The sequence below is a fragment of the Andrena cerasifolii genome, chromosome 2 (assembly GCF_050908995.1).
Source record: "Andrena cerasifolii isolate SP2316 chromosome 2, iyAndCera1_principal, whole genome shotgun sequence".
Lineage (NCBI taxonomy): Eukaryota > Metazoa > Arthropoda > Insecta > Hymenoptera > Andrenidae > Andrena > Andrena cerasifolii.
Window position 1 is genome coordinate 20,276,923 of NC_135119.1, and position 27,016 is coordinate 20,303,938.

At 36.1% G+C, this 27,016-nt stretch overlaps 2 protein-coding genes across 3 annotated transcripts; one reads left to right on the plus strand and one right to left on the minus strand.

The window, feature by feature from the left end:
• The first annotated feature begins 1,075 nt into the window (after nucleotides 1-1,075).
• Nucleotides 1,076-18,244, plus strand: LOC143378686 (uncharacterized). Of its 2 annotated transcripts, XM_076830597.1 has the most exons (12): nucleotides 1,076-1,108; nucleotides 7,534-7,659; nucleotides 10,176-10,268; nucleotides 10,939-11,001; nucleotides 12,485-12,808; nucleotides 13,734-13,886; nucleotides 14,351-14,515; nucleotides 14,736-14,857; nucleotides 14,963-15,034; nucleotides 15,190-16,255; nucleotides 16,462-16,550; nucleotides 18,063-18,244. In XM_076830597.1, the coding sequence occupies exons 1-12, from the start codon at nucleotides 1,078-1,080 to the stop codon at nucleotides 18,084-18,086; spliced, it is 2,328 nt and encodes a 775-aa protein (XP_076686712.1). In that variant the 5' UTR covers nucleotides 1,076-1,077; the 3' UTR covers nucleotides 18,087-18,244. The 2 variants fall into 2 exon arrangements, with proteins under 2 accessions (XP_076686712.1, XP_076686711.1); XM_076830596.1 differs by lacking the exon at nucleotides 18,063-18,244 and having other exon boundaries at nucleotides 16,462-17,042.
• Nucleotides 18,245-18,740: 496 nt separating this feature from the next.
• Nucleotides 18,741-24,429, minus strand: Y-f (yellow-f). The gene is made up of 6 exons (XM_076830598.1): nucleotides 24,248-24,429; nucleotides 22,194-22,457; nucleotides 21,146-21,342; nucleotides 20,749-20,956; nucleotides 19,731-20,066; nucleotides 18,741-19,061 (listed from the first exon to the last, which is right to left on the minus strand). The coding sequence occupies exons 2-6, from the start codon at nucleotides 22,453-22,455 to the stop codon at nucleotides 18,865-18,867; spliced, it is 1,200 nt and encodes a 399-aa protein (XP_076686713.1). The 5' UTR covers nucleotides 22,456-22,457; nucleotides 24,248-24,429; the 3' UTR covers nucleotides 18,741-18,864.
• Between the last annotated feature and the right edge of the window lie 2,587 nt (nucleotides 24,430-27,016).

Here is a 27,016-nt window from a genome sequence, read left to right on the forward strand (position 1 = left end):
ATTTTTAAAATGTAACGAAAATACAAGTGATTGTTGGTATTATTAGATGAAAGAACCCGTTACGATAAACCTTACAACAAAGCCTGCAGACATTTGCTCATACTATTCGCTATATAATTAATATTCGTGTTATATTATCATTTATAGTATAATTAGTAATAATAAACCGAGAAATATAGTTTGCCCTAGTTCCCACTACGTGGTTGCAGCAAACGGAGCACCTCATTTTATGCAAAATTCTATATTTATTTAAACACACCCTCCTTCTTCGAAGCATGCAACAATTATTCTCATACCGTCATACAATCTTATTTTTAAATCCACTGCCCTGCGAATCCACACACATTCTACTTAAAACGTATCCTGTGAACGAATATTCTGCAGCGACCTCCCTTAAATTCTGTAAAACCCCTATCGGGTGATTTCTAGCAAACAAATCCCAGCAACTTCTCGCGTTCAAACTCACAAACTCACTCCCTCTATTACAATATTTCCATAATCAGTGGAATAGAAAAATATGGGAGCCGTACAAATAAGCGTGCGGCGACAAGAAGACCCTCCATATCGACGTACATATCAAGCATTCATCCCTTCGCACTTTGGGCACCCTCCGTCCGTGCGACCAAACTCCAACCCCGGAATTATAGCGTGAGAGCAAACCTCATCGCTTCAACCTCGCCTTATCATCAAGCAAAACTAGAAACAGGCTCCAGCACCGTGCGATAAGAAGTAAATGGCCACGGTGGCAGCACCGATGTCCTAAAGGGGAAAGAAGACATTCATGGTCAGACGTGAGTGCACCAACAGAGCCGTTGAATATTGGATGGCACCCATAAGTCATGGCGCGCGAAGGGGCACACTGGACGCAGGCAATAGTGTATCGTTTTTAATTTTCACGCGGAACACGCTCGAACGATCGTTCCCATTCTTATCGCTGGGACAAGCCACGTTCAGCCTGGTTGCCATTGGAAATTGATTTCCAGTTGCCAGGCAACGTTGAGTCCAAGTCGCCACCATGATAGGCCATGCCTGACCGGCAGTTAGTCAGCTGCAAGTATCGCGGCGCAACGTGCAAGCATGGGCCTGTCGGATCTAGAGACCATACCTGGTAAACGTTCTATGAAACTGCACGCAACACGCACAATTTCACGCACCCGCTCCGATTTCCGTACAAGCGACGGCTTCATTCGCGAAATGATAGCACCCCTCGAGCCACTTCTCTCGAACCAGTGCTGTTATTCTTCTCGCACGACGCCGGCGGCCCGGCACTCCGGCAACGCATATGCGATGCACCTTGAACAGCCTGCTTTAGGAAAGACGCAACTGCGAGGACAAATAATTCATTCGATCGCGCAACTTTCTTTCCGTGTCCCTGATCTCTTATTAGCATGGTCAAATGGGCTGAGCTGGTGCTCTCTTTGAAACGGATACTTGCAAAGTAGGGCGGAGCGGAAAATTTAAATTTGAATTTTTAGTTGGCCTGGGTGCGGGATAGTTGTCTTTTGATTAAACAAACACAACTGTAAAAAAAAAAATTTGGAAAAATATTCGTGTTTGCAGGTTTTTTTTCTCCTAAAAATGATTATATAATCATACTATATAGGCGAAATTTTAAATTTGAATTTTTAGTTGGCCTGGGTGCGGGATAGTTGGCCTTTGATTAACCAAACACAACTGTACGAAAATTTTGGGGAAATGTTCACGTCTGCAGGTTCTTTTTTCTCCTAAAAATGATCATGTAATCATATGAAAATATTCATGTCTGCAGGTTCCTTTTTCTCCTAAAAATGATCATGTAATCATATGATCATTTTTAGGAGAAAAAGGAACCTGCAGACATGAATATTTTCCAATTTTTTTTTAAAGTTGTGTTTGGTTAATCAAAAGACAATTATCCCGCATTTAGGCCAACTGAAAATTAAAATTGAAATTTTCGCCTATATAGTATCGCTACGCCCTATTGCAAAGCTATGGTTATGTTCCTTGAAATTTTCGAACCGGTACATGTTACGGCATTAAGGTGGATTTAATCGATGTTTGATATTAATTTAATTATACAGGGTAAAGCAACCAGTAATTGACCGCGTACCAGTGAATGACCATTAGGCAATGAAATGTCAATTGTAAATTTAAACATTATTATACGTTTATAAATGGAGTGTAGTTGCACTTTTAATATCCTATATTTTTAGTTACGCGTATTAAGCAAACATTAATAAGTACAATTATTCTTATTAAAAGTATGCGGTCATTTACTGGGATTCTACACGTTTTGCATTTTATAATTGTTTCTTTTTTTAAATTACGACAAGAATAAGTGATTATGTTTATAGAAATTTCAAGAAAAATAAATTTAAATGCAATTTCAACCGTTGTTTTGTTGTTATACATAAATATATTCAAGTATTAATCTAAAGGGTCCATAGATTCAACAATTCGGTCATTCACTGGTTGGTTTACCCTATGTATATTCCGAACTCAACTGTTTTTAAGTTATTACAAACTTCTGGCTACTGTTCCATTAATTTCACAGAGCATTTAACGAGTGGTTTAGTGGGTAAGTTCGGTGAACTTGCAATTAATAATGTGTCGATATATTGACCTTTGTTCTGTATCAGTGAAAATATGTATCGTGAAAATTAATTAGCGTTAGGAGCATCGAAACGCGGAGCTTTCTCTTCAATTACTTATGATCACCATATCTGCCTACAGGTGATAGAAATCGCACGCATTCAATCTACTTAGTGTTTTTCATCGGTGAAATTATTGGTTGTATGGTTTCTGTAATATATTATTTACAATTGGAAAATAAAGTAACTTTTGTACGCATTCACTGCATTAGTATACATAAAACCAACGTAATAGTGCCATGCGTAACTGTTCCGCATACGTTGGAAAAGTGGAATTATCTGTAATTACATTCCCCGTTGCATTTTTTTACGGAAATGTGGGTTACACTGTTTATAGGAGAAAAATCGTTCTCGCAAAATCGCACCTAATGATGCGAGAGCAACTGAAAGAATTGCTTCAAAGGAGAAGGGATTGATGGATTTAAAAATATATATTAAACATGTAATACAATACAATTACAATTGCCAAGAAACTGCACGTTTCTTTTACATTTTCTACTCTTTTCGCATTAGAAAACGTATTATTTATGAATTGGTATCACTTTTTATTACCACACTTTTATGCACAGCACAGAGAAGCAAATTTGACTATATCTTCAACATTCAAATTACCCGAAATGCACTTTCTTATATATTTTATGAAATTCCGAGATTACTTTTGTAAATCCTTTGATTTTCTTTTCTGTTTATCTTGAATATACTATTAATCATGTGTATCCATGAAAGATTTGTAGAAAGGAGGGAAATGTACAGGAGCAAGTTATCTCCGCATAGATTTTCTTTTTTGTTAAACTGTTCTTTCTTCTGGACCAAGCCAAATACCATATTTCAGGCGATGGCCCTTTAACGTTAATGCGTCATATTCTAGTATGATTGACGGAAAAACAGTACTCGATTATTCTTGCTCTACGCGACGGTGAATTAAATATTGTAATTGATCTGATTCACTGCCATATGCATTGAATGTAATACGTTTTCATGACTAACGAAACCATGCTATTCACGGGTTAACGACCCGACGCAGTACCAGCGGGTAGAAAATGAGCGCATCGATGGTATCGGCACTGTGAATTTACCATCTCGCATGTCGCGTCTCAAAATAAGGACACGTTCTACATCGAGGGACCAGGGAGTAATAACTTCAGTCATTCTCCACTGTACACACAGCTCGACATTGCATCGCGACACTTTTTTACATACAGTCAAAATACTGAGTTATCACGTGCATCCGTAACGTGTAAAATGGCACTGGAAGCGTGCCGTTCCCGGTTGCCACTTAAATACCTACACATGAATAAATTGTAGTGCCAGATTGGGTCAGAAGATTCATCACTCCTTCCGCTGCTTTATTCCCATTCCTTTTGCTATTATACTCGTGTGAGGTGGAATTCGGACCAAATTGGAGTTATTTTCTTTAACCATTCTGTCATAAGCTTCTTCAAAATAAAAAATTGAATGCTTTTCAGAAGACAATACATTGAACTTTTTTTTATAAGAAATGCGACAAGTTATGAATTCAATAATTAGCGGAAGTATTTATATAAACAAATACTTGATTTCTTGTGTTTGGAAAGCATTTGGTGACATTTATTCAGATTAGAATTTTGCAATGAGTATATATATATGTAAGATTTGCAGATGCACTTTAATAATACTTCAAATTTTGGAGCATTGGGTCTCTCTAAAATGATATTTCAATCTGATCACCGGTATTAGTATATACATATCTATAATATCTATGAATGCTTGAGAAATGAAAAAAAGTGGAGGGGCTGAAATCAGGTTCAATCATATTTACAAGTACATCGTTTATCATTCAAGGTATTCTCATAGGATTTAATACTACTTCCATTGAACCTGATTGCGTCACGTCCCATAACTTCAATAAAATTTTATTAGCCCCCCTCTTATTTACTGCCATTCGCACGAATATTACATTGAGAACAATATTTAAATGATTATTTATCTACAAAGTAATCTAAATCGAGCAGGATTGACTAAATCACTAAACAAAAATTCATTCATTGATCCGGAATAAGTCCCTACTGCTTATTCCTATTCACCACTCATCGCTCCAACAAGCTAGCTCTATTTACCCCTACGGGAACATGTTGAGCTCCTCGTTAAAAGTCCGTTCCGCACGCGTAAATTTTCCCCAAGCAGAGACCGCGAAAGCACTGCCTGATAGCGTAATTGGCAATTAAAGTCAACGCAAATAAAGAGCACGTTCTAGCCGAAAGATGAATGCGCGATGAATTATGCAAAGGGATGACGTTTGAACTTTTGATAACAAGAACATAAACGTTAGCGCTGCGGAGGATTTACACCAGCCCCTGCATCATTGACCTTTAGAAATTAGAAACTAAAACTACCCCGTCTGGTCGAACGGCCAGTCTTCGAGGTGCTGATACGATAATTTCAACGGTCAAGCGGATTTGCCACCCCACCCCGTGACAATCACAGATTCCCCAGCCCCTTTCATTTAGGACAGTCACGACCACCGAGGTCGGCCTTAAAAATTCATTCGCATCGAGGCTACGTAGCCACAATCGCTGTATACATATCGCAGGGGGATACAATTGTGAATGAAGCACGACACCCTTACCTCCAAAGCTGTTACCTTCGCTCCCCTCCATGCCAAATTTCTCCTGACGCATTTCAATTTAAACGCGCGTCCGTGTAATCATCACCCCGTTGCGCGTCTGGAGGGATTACAAAAATTAATTTCGAAGTTCATTTTCGTAAAAGAAGGTAATGGAATTTTTTATGGAAATTATAGCTGCTGCGTAATGCTGTTCGCGTCAGCCCGATGGAAATTGCGACTTTCATTGGACATTAAACGCGAAAGCCCATCATTATTTTGTAAGCACTCACGGTGCCTGCCGTTCATCCAATATTTTTCATCGCTGTATTAATGTAATCGCAGCGCAAAAGGTTTCAAATCATTTCGCTTCTAATCTTCTGTTGTAATAAAACAGTCATAATTAGATTTCTTTGATATCGTGCACCTGATATTGGCTTTGTACATGTCATATCCGAGAAACGTTGGAAGTGGCAGATTCTTCTTGTAGTTCCTCTGTTCTGATGCCTTCTTATCATTCTTATACTTTTTTTTCAAATCCTCTGTACGATTTAGCTTCTTCCCAAAATGAAATTAAATGATTTCTAACTTCCACAATGTTTCCTTACCGTTGTTAACTATAGCAACACGGAGCACACTTTTCATTATTCTTAACTCGGCGGGAGGCGCTACGGGGTGAACTTTACCACAGAGGCGCTAGTTGCGAAAATATGAAGACTGTTTTATATTACAATTTTTTAAAGAACTTTAATAAAGATTTTAAGATATTTCATCAATTTTGTTTGATTCTTAAAACACTGTACTTTAGCACAAAAATTACAAAGTTAAAAAAAAATTCTGAAACCGTGGTTTTTTACGTTTCAATTTTGGGTATTTTTGCCCCGGTAGCGACAACTTGTGTTACAATATGGGGTGCGCCTCCCGCGGGGTTAACACGACTTTTTTGCAATGAAACATCTTCGCTACTGAAAGATGCAGCAACAAGGGAAGTTAGGCAACCTGGGAATTCAGAAAATTATGCAACATCGTGTGCAAGTAGAGTACAACACACAAACCTATTTTTGTTGATGCCATAGTGCGGCTTTAGGGAGTGAAATCACCCCTTGAAAAAATGCAGAGTTTCATTTTTCGTGGAATATCTCAAGAACGGTCCGAGATATCGAAAGGGAGTTTAAACAAAAATTGCATTATTTTTATATATCTACAAAATTGCGTGAAAGTAATCATCGAAAAATTCATATTTTTCAAATTACCTCCACCACCAATCCCGAATTCGATAGATTTCCATCCACCAAACGTGTCTTTGTATTCGAGTTTTTCGTTAACGACTCATTTATCTGCAGCCTGATTAGGCGAGAGCCACCCCTAGCTCTGGGTATTTCAATTTCAAATGGACACGGTACGAAGCTTGGAAATTTCTCGTTCACAGTAACTGATTTCGATGGAACTTCGCGTGGATGACGTGACGATTCTAACATTAGGAAAATTTATCTGGATTTCTCCTCGACTCACGGTTTTTGCGCGACGGGCATTTCGTGCTGGACACGAAAGAAAGCGATTCGCCCAGTGATACCGTGTTATCGCCTTAACCTCCTTAAATAAATCATTGGAGATTTAACGTGTCCCTGTACTCTCATTAACGACCATTGCAAACTGCTAGATGGCAGATATGCAAATTTTAAATTTGGCAAGTAAAATTAAGTCTATCGAGATTGCGAGTGGCAAGGGTAAGCGTGAGGCAGTCCTGCCATTGTTTTCAACGAAATTAAACGTTTTCACGCGAGACACTTCTCTGGCTCGCGACTAAGATATTTGCGAGAGACAGTGCTGATGTAAGACAACTAGAAGGGAATAGAAATTGTGCGAATGTACCTGAAACATTAGTCGTGATCCAAGAAAATGTCTCGTGTGAGAAGACCTTAAGGTGCAATATGCAAACCCCTGTGAGAAGTTTTGGCAATGTGATTTGGAAATTAATTTAGAGACAGTAATGCACCTTTATTTTAGTTATTAAATATTTTGTTTTCATAATAATTTTTCTTCTTTTTATCATTGTAAACTAAAGGCTACTATACCCGTGCAATAATAAAAATAATAATAATCCCTACTTGTAAATTGTCAATTAATTTTGTATTAATGTCTGTAATTTTATTTGTAACTGTAATATCTATCGTGTAACTATATGCAAATTATGATCTGTACAATAACTTTGTTTCGAGGTAGGTACGGATGTTGAACACACAAATGGAAATTAATAATACTGAATTATGATTAGTTAGAAGCGTTGAAATCTAATCGAAATTTTTTTGTACAATTTTTCAGAAACTGGCGCTGTGTTTACAATCGGTCGCAGCCGATTTGCAGACAATATAGCGTCGCACTTTTTCATACGCAAGGACTCGGTCATCGCCATCACATGCGGTGACGAACATTCTGCCGTGATTTGTCGTAAGTACCTGAATTTCCCTAAAGTATCGCTTTATGTGTAAAGGTGATCCTTCTTTACTGTCTTTACCACAAAATAAATCAAAACCCCAAGATGAAGTCGTTCCTTCTGGAAAATGACTTCCACCGAATATCGAAGGAATCAACTCGAAACGTTTCACATAATTCGATATTCTGCTGTCCCACTATGACTTATGTAAACAAAAAATTCCATCGAAAATCACTGTGCGTACAAAACCACTATAATTCCATCAACTTTACAAAGTGAAGCGTTCCGAGCACGTTACTTTCCACTCGTGTCAAAACAATACTTTCTTCCTTGCTGCTAGAATAATTTATAACCCACCCCTACACTTAATACCGGCGACATGACTCAATTTCTTTTCCACGTACTAGTACACACACCCGCGAAAACTTTTGTGGACTGCCTGTGTGTCGTGTGTTAAATGAATGTCTAATGCGCTACCTTATCAATTCGAATGCGTGGTCCTGATTCTAAAGGAAATCAATAGGCGGACACGTGAATGCTGGTAATCGTTTCGATAATACGGAAACACGTGACCACGTTAAATCCTCTTTATTATTTCTTCTTCTAACCAATACTTGCGAACTAATCCCTGAGTTCGTTAAGAGAAACGAGATTTCTACCACTTTGCAATTCATATCTTGTTTTTTAAAATATTTATAATGCCTGTCAGAGTTCCATTAGGACCCCAGTAGCCCTTAGACACATTGAACAGGGAATAAATATTTCTAACAAAATATTACGCTTTAAAATTTTGTTTGTTATTTCAGAATTAAAAATAAGTTATATTATTTCTTTATATCTGAAACATTTCGCAAAGCAAGGAAATTTCGCAGGCCCTTGACACTCCGTCTGTTGCGTTTAACGAATTAATATGGGCCTGATAAGGGTTATTAAAGTCCAGGCTTATTTTTACCCTGGAACAGAGTTTACAGACTCTTTTTAACTTCTTGCATGCTAGTACGCTCCAATCACGTATTTCACCTACGTCACCGTATTATTACGGTTTGTAGTAATTATGGATATTGCAAATATTAATTGTTATTAACAGAATGTTTACAATGAACACAAGCAACACAATGCTGTACCTACTATATTTCACTTTGTGTACCCTGAAAGTACATACTTGTACTGATCAATAGAACCACTGATTTATTTCCTATTAACGCATTTCTATTAAATTTTTCTCTATCGAAGCTCCTTTTTCCCAAATCTGTATTAAAGTCGAATTCGAAATTAATAGGATTCAGAATCTAATTCAAAGGACCATTCAAAATCGGCGATCGCCATTGTTACATAAATATTTCACGGGGTGAAACGTTGATCCGTCGATTTCTGCGTAATAATCGCGGGGGTGGTAACGCATTCCCATGATTTGCAGCTTCTGTATCATGCCTCGCGAAGAAGTTACAGTCGACCTGTGCTTACATAGGGACAGCCACTGTCCAGTAAATCGATATGGCCACGCAATGCTCGTGCACGTAAGATACCTATACAACTAGACTGTATATACTTTTATTATCAACAGTTCCAGTGAATCGCGGAATTATCTGAACACGTGAGCTTTCTCCTCGAATGAAATATTGCGCCAGATAATATATTATTGTACGGCATCTAAAGTTTTAGTAGTCGGAAAGCGTGGAGAGATAAAGAATCTACTGTACTTAAGTTGTTTACAAAGTTTCATTTTTCAGGCTAATTAAGTGGATATTTAAATTACTGTGGAACGGATTAAGTAATAACTATATATCACTTCTCCTGTATTGTGCCTGTAGTATTCCTTCATTCTTATAAGTATTTATCGGCTGATACCCTAGTAGTACAAAATATTGAATATACATACCAACGTCCAATATTAAAAAGAGGTCGAATCGCTTTTTCATATTTAAATATACATGCAATATTTATTCTAGATTAAGAAGCAATTATTTTTTTCCAAATATACTGGAAATATCCATTTTATATTAGAAATTTTTTTTTATCCAAATATAAATAAAATATTTATTTAATATTAGAAACAAAATATTTTTTTCCGAATATTCGGGAAATATTCATTTTATATTATGAAAACAATATTTTTGTCCAAATATAAGAAGATATTTATTTAATATTAGAACATTTTAGCACATTTTCAGTATGTGTATATAATATTTGGAATCAACATTTTTGTGATATTAAAAAGTGTGGCCAAAAAAATTTTTTTTTAATATTTGGAAAAAATATTTAACCTATATATTGTGCTACTAGGGTAGGTGCTAGAGAAAAACAAGAAGGTTCCAGATATTAAAAAATAAAACAGTTGCTATTCCTCGCCTTAGATGTATTAAAATAATTTTATGCATCTTGGAGTAATATGTAAATTCGTGCATTTATAGGTACGTGTATCGGATGTAACAAATATGTGTCACAAATGCGGCAGAAATGCCATGAAATTAAATGGACCTTCTATCTTTAAGTAAGAAGTTTGAAATTACAAATTTGTGTTTGCTTTCAGAAACTGGTAGACTCTTCGTTTTCGGAAGCAACGATTGGGGTCAATTGGGTCTTGGCCATAAGAATCACATTAGCAAACCATCTTGCGTGAAAAGTTTGTATTCCTTCTACCAGAAGTATTCTAAAATTCTTTTCCAACAAGTATGACAAGTTTAATTGTCATTGGTACTGTTAATGACGTATTCCGAATTTTTAATAAGAAACGTGTAGCTTCTTAAAATTTCTGCATACAGTGAATTCAATTCTCTAAAAAATCGTAAATCCTGGAAATTCCAAAATTGTTTAAACCTCCTAAATTTCAGAAATTCCTAGTCACTTTAAATTCTCTAAATTTAAGAAATTCCTAGTTACTTTAAATTCTCTAAATTTCAGAAATTCCTAGTCACTTTAAATTCTCTAAATTTAAGAACTTCCTAGTCACTTTAAATTCTCTAAATTTAAGAACTTCCTAGTCACTTTAAATTCTCTAAATTTCAGAAATTCCTAGTCACTTTAAATTCTCTAAATTTAAGAAATTCCTAGTCACTTTAAATTCTCTAAATTTAAGAAATTCCTAGTCACTTTAAATTCTCTAAATTTCAGAAATTCCTAGTCACTTTAAATTCTCTAAATTTAAGAACTTCCTAGTTACTTTAAATTCTCTAAATTTACGAAATTCCTAGTTACGTTAAGTTCCTAAATTCTTACATTTCTAACATAACTTCATACATTTCCATAAATATTAAAAGCTGAATTTTTAATATATACCTACTCATGGTTTTCAGTTCTGAAGCCAGAAAGGGTCACACACGTTGCATGTGGTCGAGCGCACACTCTAATTTGCACAGGTAAGACATCCTTTATTCACGTTCACAGTATGGATGCCAAAAGGTTTCTAAATACAGGAACTCCGTATAATTACATGCGTGACATTGCATGTTGCAAGCTCTTCTATCGCGCCAGTCATTCAACTTTCAATTTAAAAATAGCTGCCCAACGGTGCTTTTCCTTTCAACTACAAAGGCAGCTATTGTACACTTGAAAATTAATTGACTCGCCCTTGCACGGGATCGTGTTACGTTAAGTTGTCTAAATTACGCAAAGTAAATTTTTACGCGTACATTACTTTTACGACGAAAAGGAAAATATAAAAAATTAACTATATCACGAATAAAGGTAAAAAGTGTTAAGCATAGATTTTAAATCACTGTGATTTAAAACGGTATTATTTTTAATGTCAGATAACTGACTAATAATTTCTAAACTCTTCTTCTGATAATAAAATATTGATGAAATATTTGTTAGATTTCTGAAGTAAAATTAATTTCGTTAGAATTAAAGGAGTATATAAATTAGTATCCAAGAAAAGTTACCCAGACTATTGGTTAGGTAAAATGAACGATTATGTTTATGAGTAACTATGTATATTTATTCTTATTCCTCTTTAAAAAAAAAGCTTTTGTCTTGACTGCTAACACGTTCCATACGACCATGCATTTGCAAAGCCTACCTTCCGATAAGATTTGTGATCGGATAATATTATTAATAGGAAAGAAAATCATCAGCTAAGTTTTAAAAAACGAAGCATGTCACGACCACATTTTTCATTCGAAAGATCTCTATCTGTCATTCTGCCGCGCTTACACCACATTCCGTGACACCCTTAGTTTCCATGGCTAATTACTCTAATGCTCATCCAATTTCAATGCTCCTATGCGAGGTTTAATCTCGGCTTAAGTCAGTAATTACGTCGATATCAGATTGGAAATCTCTGCAATTCTTAAACTCCTTGTACTAGAATTCGTAAGTCTTACCTTGAAAGACTTTAAAAAAAAACTTATATACTTCTCATTTCGTTCAAAAACTGGTGCTAACATAGTTGAACAAGTACTCGTTGCTGGAATCGTTACATTTCATTTCCATGTTTCCATGCACGGAGTGGTATTTTTAATATCTCAATATAAATAGAAATCACCCTAATATTACAAATACCACTAATTGCCGTAAGAGGTACGGCAGTCATTAATATTAATTACTAATCGTACGCAGTGGATACTAATTTCAATTTTAAGCACAACTTCTGCTTAGACTTAATGATAATCTATTTTTTCCAAGCTCCATGGTGGTATTTTTTCCATAAAAATTTAAAGTACACTTCTACAGCGCAGCTGTGACCAAGTAATGGCCTGCGCGACTGTTAATCCTTCGTCGATTTAGATATTTAGATAATTCTTTCGAATCATCGGAAGCCAATCTCTGTGAAAAAAAACGACTGCAATCTGTTCAATCGTACCTTCGAGTCTCGATGACGCTGAAGTAATGTTGTTTCAGGGTCACAGAAGATTTTCGCCTGCGGCAGTGACCAGGAAGGACAACTAGGCCGAGGGACTTCCGCCATAGGCGACAGCTCCAGTTCCCCAGTGCTGGTGTACGATTCCGGACGGGCTGGGTCCAAGATAGTTCAAATCGCAGCTGGTTCCCATCACTCGCTTGCCCTCACCAGCGATGGTCGTGTGTTTGCATGGGGCAGCAATCTCGAGGGTCAGCTGGGACTACCTGACGTGTCTGGCTTGGTGAATAAACCGACGAAAGTGCACATCCCGGAACCTGTAAAACAAATTAGCACAGGCTACTACCATTCTACGTTTCTAACAGGTAATTCGCTGATTAAAAGTATGACTCCTTCAACGACACACTTATATCTCGTTGCTACTCTTTGTCGCCTGCGTTGTGATTATTTAAAACACAATAATTAACAAAATGTGACCAATTACTCTAACAAGGGGAGGACACCATAGAGATATTAGCATGGAAATTATTAAAAATTTCATAGTGGCCGTGGGGTTTTAGAAGGTAAAAATCCCACACTACCCTGGCGCCCCAGGGGGATTCCCCTCTGAAGGAGTCGGGGTGCCTTTTGAAGATTTCCCCAAGTTAAAAAAAAATATATAAAAAAATGATTTATAAAACAAAATATATAATTTTTTTTTAACGCGGAGACATCTTCAAAAGGTACCCCAACTCCTCCAGAAGGGAATTCCCCGCGGGCGCCAGGGTAGTTTGGGAATTTCACCCACTAAAACCCCACGGCCACTATGAAATTTTTAATAATTTACATGTAATTATCTCTAGTATTAATCTCTAGTTTATTGGCAGAAACGCTCGGTCACCTATTTACTTGTTTTCGACATAGATCCATCGTGCCAAGGCTCATCAAAATCAGTGTCTACCACATGGTGTCCTCTCCCCTTGTAAGATGTATTGTGTGGCTTCTCTTTTATCGAAAAGGACGTGTTTAGTCATTTCCGATTCTAAAATGAAGATGCAAAGATTATGTCACAATTGGACACTAATTTTTCCAGTAACAAAGTAGAATTTGTTGTATTTCGTATATACCGTTTCTCTTCAAATTTTAGTGCACGATATTGAGTTCAAAGAATTCTGTGTCTCTACATAGTTTGCTTGAAACTTAGCTTGTTCGTCATTAACACTTTCAGCTTTCGATCATAAAATTTCATAAACTACTTAGGAAAAATGTGACACCGCGTTACAACTTCCGGCTCTCAAATTGTGCTTCCAGAAAGCGGCCTGGTTTACGTCTGCGGCGAGTCGGAAAGTGGAAAATTGGGAATCGATGTCAATTTTTCTACTCAGGCTGCACCGAAACAGATGCAGTTACCTAGTCCTGCCGTGCACGTAGCGTGTGGTGGTCATCACACTATCATATTGGCTGGTAAGCAGTGAATAATTTTTTTTGACACCTACTCGTGCAACTTAAATCGTAATTTCTCAAAATATTTTCAATCCGTAGTTTTTACTTGCAACTATGCATTTATTTTAAAAATAGGCACTCGCCAAAACAAACACCACTTCTAATTTCAATGTGAATAGTGAAAGTAATTAATCTAATGCAACCAAACGTAAAATGAAATGCTAATTTATTAGAATATATAAAACGCTCTTCGCGAATTGTTGAATAAAATTTTACGATCCCTGTCATTTTGTAATATGTGCAATCGTAGTTTCTGTAAAGACGAATCGTGTCTCTTTTCTATAAATTTCTTTTTAAAAAATGAACAAAAAAAAACAAGTAATTAGATCTTTATTTACTTTCGTCCTTTTAGTGGGAAAATTACTTCCGAATGGATTGTCCACATAACAGATACAATCTTCACGATACCCTGCTCTAATTTACAGAAAACGGAAATTTATATTGCACCGGAAGTAATTCGAGTGGGCAACTAGGACTGGGAACGAATGTTGCAGAGCTTCACACACCAAAACTTCTTCCACGTGGCGCGTTACAGGATGAAAGGGTTACTCAAATTGCTTGCGGAGAAAGTCACACTGCCATTGTCACTGGTAATTAAAATTTGCCCGCAAATTTCTCCTAATCTTCTGGAAAAAATTAGAATCGAAAAATAATTATCTTTCAGTCATTATCTTTTATATAACTTAAATATTTTCCAAACAAATATTTGAAAAGAAAACACCTTCTCTGTATTAGACAAAGAATCGTCTCATAAAATGTTTAGAAAACAATGAAACTTCCAAAATATAATTAGCCATATTTTCGTGGCAGAATCCGGGAAGCTCTTCACGTGCGGTGACGGAAGACATGGGAAATTGGGATTAGAAGAAAACGAGAACAACGTTCACGAATTGACTTTCGCTCCACGATACAAGGGACTCTTTGTCTCAAACGTAATTACATGACCGACGCGTTCGCGTAACGCTTTTAATTAAGTAACAGACGATTCCTGGTTTCGATATTTATTTAAATAATTATCGATGATTTTAACGTTCAAGGTTGCGTGTGGTGGCTGTCATACGATTCTGGTCGCTCAGAGATACAAAAGGGAAATGGAAACAACGCAAACGGTACTTATATCCTTTTCTAGATATGTTAAAATTATCATTCTGTGGTAACTATCACAAAAACATAGGCAAAGTTCGTATTCTTACGATGATAAAAAATCCCACACACGAAATCACGTTTCCTTCGAGAAGAAAACACGAATCTTTGCTTATTCCAGGAGAACAGTCAGAAAATAAATTCCCTGCCGCCATTAAAGCTGCCTGTAAATAAGCTGCAAAGTGACGTTCGCGAAGAGAAAGTGCACGCAAAGGAGATCCAACAATTGAACGGAGAACATGAATCTGCAGAAATGACCACTGCAACGGCTCCTTCGTCAACGATAGAAGCAACGATAGAAAACGCGACGAGTAAACAAGACACTGTCACCAATAATGTCACCGATTCCATGAACAATATAAAGAAACCCGACAGTCCCGGGGGATCTCCCAAAGTTACTCCGAAGAAAATATCATCGACCGTCGAGTCGAATGAAGTGCCATCGGAAGCGACTTCAGAAGAGGTGCCATTATCTGCAGACCAGCCCCAAGGATCCAACGTAATGAATGGTAACAAGGAAGAGGAAGATGACAATGAAAAGCCAAGCATGAAAGTGGATGCAGAAAACAATGTCCAAGAAGTAAACAAGCCTGAAGTGACGAATGGTGAACAGGACGATAAGGAGCATAATAACGAAATGGCCAAAGATGAGGCAAATAATAATACAGAGCCTAAAGAACAGACGAATGAAGAGAATGATACAATGGATAACAAAGAGAACGATGATGAGGAGGATAGAGCAAAAGCAATGAACAAAGAAATCATGGCCAATGAGAGCGCGAAGGAAGAGGCTAGTCCAGAGAAACAAACGTCCCCATCCGGCTCCACACCTCCGCCAAAACCACCGAGGCTGAAACCAGGAAGCGGTAACAATTCGCCAACAGAGAGGGCACAATCCATAGAAAAGGAAGATGAAAATGTTGACGCGAGTATCGCAGAGATGAAAACTATGCCTGGGAAACTAGAAGCGGCTGACAGCAATGAATCGATTCAGAAACAAGGGTCAGTGTCAACGAAATCCTCGACGAAAAGCGTAAGTTCTAGGTCGACGAGGTCTAAAGTCGATATGAAGGAGGCGATAGAAATTGACAGGGAAAATGATAAGGATAAAGTCATTGAACAGCATGTGAATAACGAAAATGCCCACGATGACGCTGATGTGGTGCAGTCACCAGCGCCAAGAACTGGTAAGAGAAATTAAATGGTAAACAGAACGGTCAATACCATTATAATTTATTCTGCAGAAACTCAGGACGTTACTATCGTTGAAATATTCGCGCACCATAACTACGATCTTCGTAGATTAATAAATTTATTACCACGACATATATAAATACTGAGAATTTGCTTCTGTTATAAAGCATGGTGACCTGTTACTGTTTTCATTTCGCAGGGAAAATGTCGAAGATGTTTAAAGGCAAAAGGCAGCAGGCTGTGGAGAATGGTACAAAGGCAACTAGTAGTGTAAATCATAAACCTAAGGTACACAAATTACGGTTCACGTTTATCGTACAGGCTGACTCAAAGTTATTGTTCAAAATGAAACATGTAGATTCTTTATACCAAAAGAAAGATAGAGGTCTCTTACCGTTTTGTAATCCGTGGTTTCGTTGCCACTGTAAACGCGATTGGAATTCAGGAGACCCGCTTAGGGGTCGTCCTTAAATTACGTAAGGGTAATTTTAGCGATTTCGTACTCCCTCCCTCCCCAAGGAAAAGAATTCGTAAGATTTAATATTGCAACTCCCTCCTTACGTAATACTTTCTACACTTAATTTTTTCAGTTATTAAAATTCTGTTGAAGGTTTATATAATTCATTTAACTCGGTTTCGTGAAATTTAAACTGAAACTACTTTTCTGGAACATTAATGATAGAATTTGTATTTATTGAAAATTAGGTTGAAAAATATTACGTAAGACGCTACCTGACTCCCCTCTCATCTCTGTAAGAAAATGTAAGAAATTCGTGATTCCCTCCCCCCCCCCAAAAGCCTTACGTAATTTAAGGACCACCCCTTACTGCGTGCGCTATTTAAATGCCTAATAACGACACGCGCACTTATACGCGAGAACAGTAAATTTAATTTCTATATTTTCTATAATTTAACTAATTTTCCTATGCTTCTCATATGCTTGCCCTACATTTGCGATTTATTCTACAGTTTGAAATAATATTCCAGATTTAGTTCTATCAGCTTACAATTTGATTTACATAACGTGCGCTGAGACATGAATTCTTAAACTTCGAATAGCTGATATTTAAAAATGAAGCTTCAAATTGTAGAACGATTTCGTACTTTCCGATTGATATTAACGCGAATATTTTGCATATTTCGATTTGACTCGTTATTTCGCGACTTCTTGTACACTACCGTCGAGGACCGAGTTCCTGATCAGAACCCAATTCCTGATCAGTTTAGGAAAATAATCCAAAATAATAAGCTTATTATGATACAAATTTATTCCAAAAAATTACTAAATAATTATGAAGTATTTTGAAATTTATACGCAAAATTTGATAGCTCATAGTAAAACGTGCGAATGTGATCAGAAACTGCTTTGCATTTTTCACTTTCAAAGTTAAATTATAAAATAATTATTATTACGTGTGCACTTTTTTTAAATGCCAAATTAAAGATAAAACATAGATTTGCTGAAATAACAAAAAATCTTTTAAATTTTGTTAAATTTTCCCTTTACACGTTTAAAAACCCGCTGTAGTTACTCTTAAGTGATCAGGAACTGGATCCTTGACGGTACCGTCGACAATTTTGGAAGCACTCTACGACACGATATGATATTAAAATGTTTGGGTGTCAAAGACACTGCAATCGCCACTAAAAGCGTTAACTTCGGAATTAGAAAAATATTTCTTATACGACGTGATTTTAAGGACGATCAGCAAGTGGTTCCAAACTTTTCGCCGGTATTATTCTACACACACAAAGCAGCAGTCAATTTTCCTTAATAAATGTACCGTGTCTTGATTCCAGTCGAAAACGTGTGCCATCCTGTGATCAAGGAGCCTCCAAAGATGTATTGTATTCCATTACATTTTTTATATGTGCGTGATAAGTGTATAATCGGGACCAAGGAACGGAGGAACGATTTTATTTATAAGTCAAAATACCCCCTCTTTCCATTATCCATAAAATTGTACCGTGCATACAACTTTCTAGGACAGTTGCGTTCTGATTATCATCTATTTCTCCTAATTTCCATAAAATAATTCTGGTTAAAAAAAAAATAGGATACCTCGACGCGATGGAAAAATTCTCACGATGCATTTTACTTTAAACCTACTTGTAAATACAAGACAAACTGTGCATGCAACAGGGAGTGTGGTTTTACGCAAAGGACTGAGCTCGACATGGAGATAAAGGAGATTAGACGTACATAACTGTAGCCTGAATAAAATTACCGTTAATTACAGCGACGACAGTTTGCGAGGCCTTTTGTTTATAAATTGTAAACAATTCGGGGCATTCTTTTGTATAATCGCTATGTATAAATAAAGGTGAATAGTGGGAATCCTGGTGAAGACTAATATTCTCGAGTTATTCAGAAAACACAGCAATAAAGTAGCAACCTTATAATAGGACAATAATAATATAAATAGAAGGGATGGAAGGAAAGAATTAATGCAATGAATAAATGTAATTTAAACCCGATGTGTGAAACCCGTAATATATTTAATTATTAACCTGCTATAAGAAACAATTATTTCCAAGTCCGGATGGAGTTTCGAAGGACAACGTAAAGTTATTAAACCACGAGAGACGGGCTTCCACAGTGTCAAGCATTTTTCTTGCAGAGAGCCGTCAGCGAATCAAGATTTGCCGCCATGAGGAAGTAGTTGCACTGTTTCAGGTCGTACCGGGAGAATAAAAATTGTGGTAAATTGTCGGACAACACGTATAACTTATTGGTCGATCGGTCGATGGACAGGTCGTTGGGAAATACCATGGTCGTGTTGTCTTGAGCTACAAGTTCTGGAAAAAAGAAGCGACAATTGGACGTTAATATGGCGAAGTATTGTATTCTGTGCTGGATGCCCGCAAGATTTCTTAGAACACCGTTACATCACAATTGATCAGTGTTATGCAAAGTATCTTTGAAAGAATGAACGATGAATACAAAGAAACTTGAATTTAGAATGTAAAGAAGCGGTAAAAACAGATGTGAATTTATGATGACACCTGGATGATAAGGCGGCAGATATTCAATTATTTCACATTAATAAAATGCGAAAGGGTGGAGCACAGGAATATGGAAATATGTATGTGCAAATGAATATTCTTCGAATCTCGCAACACTACTTGGTAATTGTGGAGAAAAACTTTTCCGATCGACGATCTTGAATCATTTTATATAAATGGAACACACGAAATTGATATTTGATGAATTTCGACGATGTAATATTGAGAATAACTTCCAACTCCACTGGTGTAATGAAGGATTATTATTATTATTCAAAATGTAGGTGCAAATGAATAATTATCGCCTTTGTCAATATTTTATACTGCTGAAATATAAATGGATGAAGTTCGAAACGTAAGAGCGAATGAAAAAGGTTCTTTTAAAAGCTGTTCCTAATTCTGATTACCGCAAGTAAATTCTAAGAGCAAGGAGGCTCGATTAATTTATTAGCATCTACTTACTGAAAGTATCTGGATTCAAATCTTCACTGGTGTCCCAACAAGCTATTCCATTCTTGTTAACTTGAGTGAAATAATCGATACCAGTCATCTCATCGATCAGAGACGATGGTCCCTGTGTCTGGGGGCCCTTGACCCCCTCGACATGGAACGCATAATAATCGCTGGCCTTCTTCAATGTGGAGTCCTGCAAAACCTCTGTAGACACTGAAAATTCAGTGATGCCTGACATCGAGTGGAAATACAAAGTTTTGTATCCATCGGTTCTTGGTGCCGACAACGACATTCCGAAAACACCGTCAGTCCATTGGAAGTTGCGACCACTGATGTTGTAATTGCCTAAAAATGAATTCCCATGAATTTCTTCAGTAGTAAATAATAATCGACTTCACTGAAAATTGTCACGTGAAATTAAAGAGAAACTTTTTTTCGAACGAGGTGAATCTTGTAAAATTTTATCTTTTGTACGATCGATGCTTTTGGATATCTTGACATGCTCTCCTCAAGTACTGCACTATTTATGAAGACTTGAAGTCCTGACGACTTAGAGAGAAACGTCCACGAGGCAAGGATATTAAAAATATAAACTTTAAATTGAAATTACATTATACGAAAATTCACGAAATTCTGAATTAAATTATGAACGATGCTAAGCTATTCTAAGTAAAGCACATTTCGTTTTAAATATTTGCAGCTGGAGCCATTGGAAGTGTATAATTTCAGATGACATTTTCTGATGTCTCAAACTGTATTTATAATAAAACGAGCAAGTAAATGGAATAGATGTATGCGCAGATTGTAGAAGGTACACACAGAAAGGAGAAAAGAACTTTGGAATATGTGTCTCGTCGAATGTTAAAAAAAAAATAAAAATTTCAAAGCATTTTGTATAACTTAATAGTAATAAATAATTACACTGTGTATTATAAAAGTGTATCATTCTCACATGTTCTCTTTTTACGTTTTACTTGTAGCTATCAATGATATGAAATGAGGATCTCTTGAAAGTAAAACATCTTACCATGAAGCGGGTCAAAGTGGAAGAAATTGTGCGTGATTCGCCATGAATCGTTCTTAGCCCAACTATAAACCACCATACCGTATCCGCCCAAATCCGATGTATAAAGGTATGCATCATCGCAATTATTCGGATCGACATCAACGACTAAGTCAGCGAAGAAGGAATTATCAGTGGCATCTGAATCTTTCAGAGTGTAAACTCTAAGTATCTGCAGCGATAAAATAATAAACAATAGACATGTAGGTGTACCGTTAAATAGATGAGAAAATTGAGCACAATGCGACTTAGTTTCTAACTACGTATTTATTAGTTGGAGCCTTGATGGAACAAGGGAAATGGAATAAAATTCAGGGCAAATAAAAAGGTATTAATTAGACAAGAAAATTTCTTACGTTACCTGATCGGTTTTCAGATCGATCACAATGATTCTTATTGGTTGCACGACAGTGGTATTGCCTAGAATATCATCGATACCAGTATCGACGCCCCAAAGTCGACCACAAGCATCGGATCTAACACGGAAAATACTCACAATACCATCTGCGTAAGCTTTGTTAGTTTCCCAGCTAGGATAAGGAGTCAATTTCGGGGAGTCTGTGTGAAAACGATATTCATTAATCGTACGATTGACGAAACGATCAAATATTGTATTTTAATATCATCCTGATTTCACACTACACTAACTTAACACTAGTACCCCTACACAGAGTGTCCGAAAAATGAGGAACAATCCCGAACATGCAGTATCCTGATGCAAGAAGACATCGAAAAGTCCTTTACCGTTTTGGAATCCGAGGCTTCGTTCTCGAGATATTAACAGTTGAATATTAGCGGTGGAACTTCCGGGCCGCGCGGTTTAAAGCCGAAACAGCTGAGCGCGGAGTAGTGACTCATCGCACACTACCGCGCGCTCAGCTGTTTCGGCTTTAAACCGCGCGGTCCGGAAGTTCCACCGCTAATATTCAACTGTTAATATCTCGAGAACGAAGCCTCGGATCCCAAAACGGTAAAGGACTTTCCAAATCTATTTTTTTATAGCAAAATTTTTAGTTAACTTAGTTAACTTATATAGATTAACAAACATCTTTAAAAAATGATTGTTGAGGAACTTGTAATATTGTTTCTACTAATGGTAGTATTATATTTAACTGTATTACTAGTTGTACGTATATCATAGTAGTAGCATATCATGAAAATTGTTTACTCCTCCAAATATTTCACTTATAATGTGTGCATATTAAATCTGTATGATTTCGATATTCATATGTTTATATTTTACATCGCAATAAAGTTTCCATAAATGTGCTTTTAAGTCACGATTCTTTGTTCTTTAAATTGACTTTAGGTATCCAATCTTGACGAATATAGGGGTTGCTATTGTGTCATATGGGAATCTTAGAAATCATTTAAATTAGAGTCAAACTTTGCGATTTCCGCCTACGTACTCGATTTGTCATCCTTTGAGACATAATTCAGATTCGACGCCACGCCGTTCTTCCATCGTGGCACAGTGATAAATACTTTATCCTCCCAAATATGCAGGCCAAGAGGCATATTATTTTCTGGAATGTAATTTCCACTAGAACATAACTCATCGCGGTAACTCTGATTTGGAAAGTTGAAGTCGACGACGTCCCAAGAGTAAACTGTTTCAAATTCGTGGCTGTTTGCCAAGCAGGCAAACGCGATCAGTAAGAGCCACCACATCGCTGGAAAAATGGCCATGTTAATACTGGAACAATATTTCGAGCAGCAAATAAAGATATTTGTGCTAAAAATATTCCTGAAAGTCCACGAATATTAAGTTTTATTCGATTATTACAAAAAATTATTTGATTTATTTGTATTCATTAAAAGACTTTTCTTTGAAAAATTTCAGTGGTTGCATCGATCCTTTTCAATCCCCCGCATGCTATATATTTTACTACGCAACGTATTGTCAATGGTATATTCGTTTAAGAATTAAAATGATACAGCCATATACGTATTTCAGGTTTTGACATACTCTACTTTCTCTTTCGTGCAAGTGTTTTCACAATCTCCATACATTTTTAATTTGAATATTCTAACATCTACCGCTGCAATACAATTACATCAGAAGCGGTTCGGATGATCCCATCAATAATTCATAAACATATTAATAATCATGCATTAGATTAAGTTCCCTTCTACGATGTTTCTTTTAAATTCCAATCTATAATTTTTTAAATAAAATTTGTGAGGTGGATGTTAATGAATCGAAATTTTTTCAATAATTTTTTCAATACGAAGCACTTTATATAATCCAATGAAAATTGTTTATTTTCTTAACTGATTATTAATATAAATAAATGTGAAGCAGTACACATCTTCAGATAGTTTTAATTGTACCTTATTATTGTTTTAAGTAAGATATATTTACGTATAAGGGCAGAGAACGTTCAGAATATTTAATTAGTCTGACAAAGAGTACCTTTCAAATTATAAATATTATGTCAAGAAAGCCGAACCCCTTGGAGAATAAAATAAGTAAATAATTGAGTGTACCACTACATACGCTAAAATAAAACGCACGATAAACACAATAACGTAAGCGAGGGCATTTTAAGTGTGCCATTCCTGTTTTACTTTTAAGTAGCCATCAATACTTTTAAACGTGTTGCGAAAGATTCTGTCTGATGCCCTGAGGACGTAACTGTACTGTACTCTGTGGCAAACGTTCGCAGGCTCGATTGAACACATTAAAATACTCATCAAATCGTTATTTACATTTTTTAAATAATTTCCCTTGCAAATATTTTTACTCTTAACAATATTCTTATAGTTGATATTTCTACTTTTAATCAAAGAATATTAATTAGTACATTGATTAAGCAAAATATTCCCTTAAAAAATCTCTTAAAAAAAACAGAATTCTATTTTCTGTCTGCGAAATGTTATAACATATGTCAAAGTCGATATTACGAATAAATATATTCACAAACAAATATAGATATTATTCTTTTAATTTTTATTCTGTATCCCTTAGAACATAAAGAACCAACCAACAAGAAAAAATAAGAAAGTCTGTAGTAATAAGTAATGTGCCATATTTTGATCGCTACAGTGTCATGAAATATCGATAAGAACCACGAAAGACGACACCAATGGAAGAATAAAAAAACACCACCTCGATTTTATTACAACTCCAAGAACAAAGTAATAAAAAGTAATAATTCCTTTAATTACTCCACTTCGTAATAAAGCAGAAAGAAAACGAAAATAAGGTAACTGGCCAACTATGATTAGAATACTACTGCATGGTTTCGCGTTAGGGTGCCATTAAACAAAGATTGATGGCAGAAAACAACCGTAATCAAGGATACCAGTTCACGATTTTTGTTATCCCATTTAAGCTGAGGTCAAGAAATTCTGTTTGATATTATTAATGACACTGTATTCAGACATCTGCTTGCTGTTACTTCGCTATTAAATTCGGTGGTACTTTGATGCCACTTATTATTTCGCTACACCGACTCACCTTGGCTTGAAAATTCGGCTTCGTGTGTTCGACTGAGTGAGCCCACCGTAGTGATCGAGGAAGAGTCAAGAACTGAGGCTGGTTAATGGTAATGTATCCGCAGAGACAGTAGTAGTATTCGTTGCTCGTACTCGAGGAACGAATTGGCCTTCCGCTGAAACAGTCCAAGCCAGAGTGTCGCTATAGTTCATGGTGGTATAATACTATATGCACAGTGAAATCTCCAAACGTCTGCCCACGAGGTAGATACAATTAAAACGGTCGTCGAAAGTAGAAGTCCCTGTTTCGTTCCGCTGTTTTACATAATTCTCCCTACCACTAAAACTGAAATCTACGATGACACTTACATTTATCGTAAACTGCAGGATTTTAACAATACGCTGTTGATTGAAAGCGCGCTCAATCATTGAGCCGTCTTTTCCTTACGCGAATATCATCACAGCCTTGAGTGGGCGGTACGAAACGGTAATTTAGTACTTTTGTAAAATTAAAAATTGAACGACGATGCACGAAAATGCTCAGGTTCGAAATGAAATAATTGAGAAAAATTTGCATAATAATTTCTATGTTGGACATACAATTGGACGATATATATACAATTCTAAAATTTCAATGTTTGAATATAAATTATATTCTTTCGGGAAACGAATTTTTTAAATATAGTACACTTGATAAGAAGGGGAGTAAAAGAATTTACCTGCGCTTCAGGGTTAGCGTTATGTAAAGTGTTGAACCCTCGATGTGCTGAAACAGTTGAAACATCACTACATAGGTAATATGCGGTTTAAAGAGCTCCATCCGGTAAACGGAAATGCATTCAATAGCGCATTTCAAGCATAACATTTTGCACACGCAACGCTTCGTCGTGAATGAACACGTAATTTTCAACAACAACTCGTAATCATAATGAACATGTTTATGCGAACGTAATTAATTTCAGTGCCTCTGGAGATACAGGTGACATTTTGATATAGGTACATGCATATGCTGCATTGTGCCATCGAATTTTCATCCTTGTAAATAGAGAGGGATAAAAGTTTAATAAAGCTACTTTTACCATGCAATATGGTAGTTTTTGTACTATTTTATATGTACAAGCATGGTTTAAATTTTCTTGAATTTTTATCCGGAACATTTTCGCAAATTACGCGAATTATTGAATGGCAACAAATTAAATAGTAATTTAGTTCTATAAATACAAATATTGTGGTTTAAATTATACTTTGAAAAATGCTAAAGAAGTAAAATAAATGGAACTAAATGAAGGTAGTAATTTTTCAGAAGTGTTTACAACCTTCCCACATTCTGCTGATTACTTCTCTTCCCTTGACTTTAATGTTCTTGTCGGACACGACATAGTCGAACGAACCACTTAAAAGGGTCTCCTCCATGGAATCAAGGCAACCAAACCAAGTGCAAAGCAGAATCGGCTTCCGTACCTCATCTGGTCCTACCGTGACAAGAAGCGGAACAAGTACTGTTTGCATTTAATCACCAGTGTCAGCCAGAAAATAAATAAAAACGTAGCTCTCTTCGTTAATGGAGCCAGGGGTAACGACGTTGGCCTTGAGTTTTGAACGAGGGTAACCTCAGATATTCAAATTAGTACATATCGCCATTAAGAGAATCATGGACTATATTTTATCGAAATAAATCTTCAACGAATTTAACATTTGTTCTGCTTCATTCGCAAAAATTGCGAACAGTTGTAATATATCAACAATCTGTAGATTATGTGGTAAGTAGGTATATTTCGAACTATAATTTGAGCAAAAAAAAAACAATATCTTAAACAAGAATATTGCAACTTTTAAAATTTTATTATTCATACCACGTATTTTCAGACTTGCTAAAAAAAAAAAATTATCGTATTACCACCAGAATTTTAAGCTCAATTTTTCTTGTTGACTCACAAATATTCTAAAATCCAAGCCCTCGGTGTAATTAAAAAAAAACTTGTAAAAATCTTTATTGTAAATCTTGTTTACAATGAGGAAACCACTTGAAAAATATACATTTACGTAGTGGTATCCATCATTGTCTCGCTGGAAGGTAATAACCAATATCCTACTTGTTACCTGTGTCACTAATTGTTTTTACGAACGCAAAAGCATTGTCAGTTCCAGGAACTTAGTGATTGTAACTTTTCACTCGATTATACAACGATTGTTAGATGCAAGCTGCAAGATTATCGGAATTTCTAAGTAGATACCGTTATCGCCAGTAAAATATATTCAACCATAAATGATTTCCTGGAAAGTGTTCTCGTGTAGAAAATCACGCAGATAATTTTTATCTTATTAATAATTACCTTCGCTTTTGTAAATGCTAGTTTCTCTTCATAAACAGCATGTCCTGTATTGTTGATCGAAATTTTACGTTCCTATGTTTGCACATCTAATGAAAATCAATAAACATTTGATATCGATTCTATCATTAATAGATATTCTTTAAGTTTTCTAGATTACTTTTTACGTATTTATATTTTATAGGAAACGAAAAACACTTTGTGGAAACGTGCAATCTAGTATATTTTTTGCCGTCTACTGCCACCCATCGCCCAAATATACAAATTCGTGAAATAAGTTAGTGGAGAGTAAGAAACTTTAATAATAAACATGTCTGTCTTATTAAATACCGGATACCTTTTTTTAAAATTTCTATTCCACTTCGCTGTTCAAAATTATTTGTGGGAAAACAACAGTGTGGTTAATTCGGGATCGAAACAGGTAAAAACAATTGGGTCGAGGGTTTAATTAAAATTAAAAA

What these genes read in the sequence shown, in the direction of transcription:
- LOC143378686 (XM_076830596.1), top strand. Translation starts at nt 1,078, where the DNA reads ATGGGCCTGTCGGATCTAGAGACCATACCTG. An exon ending in TCACACTATCATATTGGCTG is followed by an intron (nt 13,887 to 14,350) that starts GTAAGCAGTGAA and finishes TCTAATTTACAG; the next exon opens with AAAACGGAAATTTATATTGC. An exon ending in TCACACTGCCATTGTCACTG is followed by an intron (nt 14,516 to 14,735) that starts GTAATTAAAATT and finishes TTTTCGTGGCAG; the next exon opens with AATCCGGGAAGCTCTTCACG.
- Y-f (XM_076830598.1), bottom strand. Translation starts at nt 22,455, where the DNA reads ATGTGGTGGCTCTTACTGATCGCGTTTGCCTGCTTGGCAAACAGCCAC. An exon ending in CTCAAAGGATGACAAATCGA is followed by an intron (nt 21,343 to 22,193) that starts GTACGTAGGCGG and finishes GTTTTCACACAG; the next exon opens with ACTCCCCGAAATTGACTCCT. An exon ending in CCACTTTGACCCGCTTCATG is followed by an intron (nt 20,067 to 20,748) that starts GTAAGATGTTTT and finishes ATTCATTTTTAG; the next exon opens with GCAATTACAACATCAGTGGT.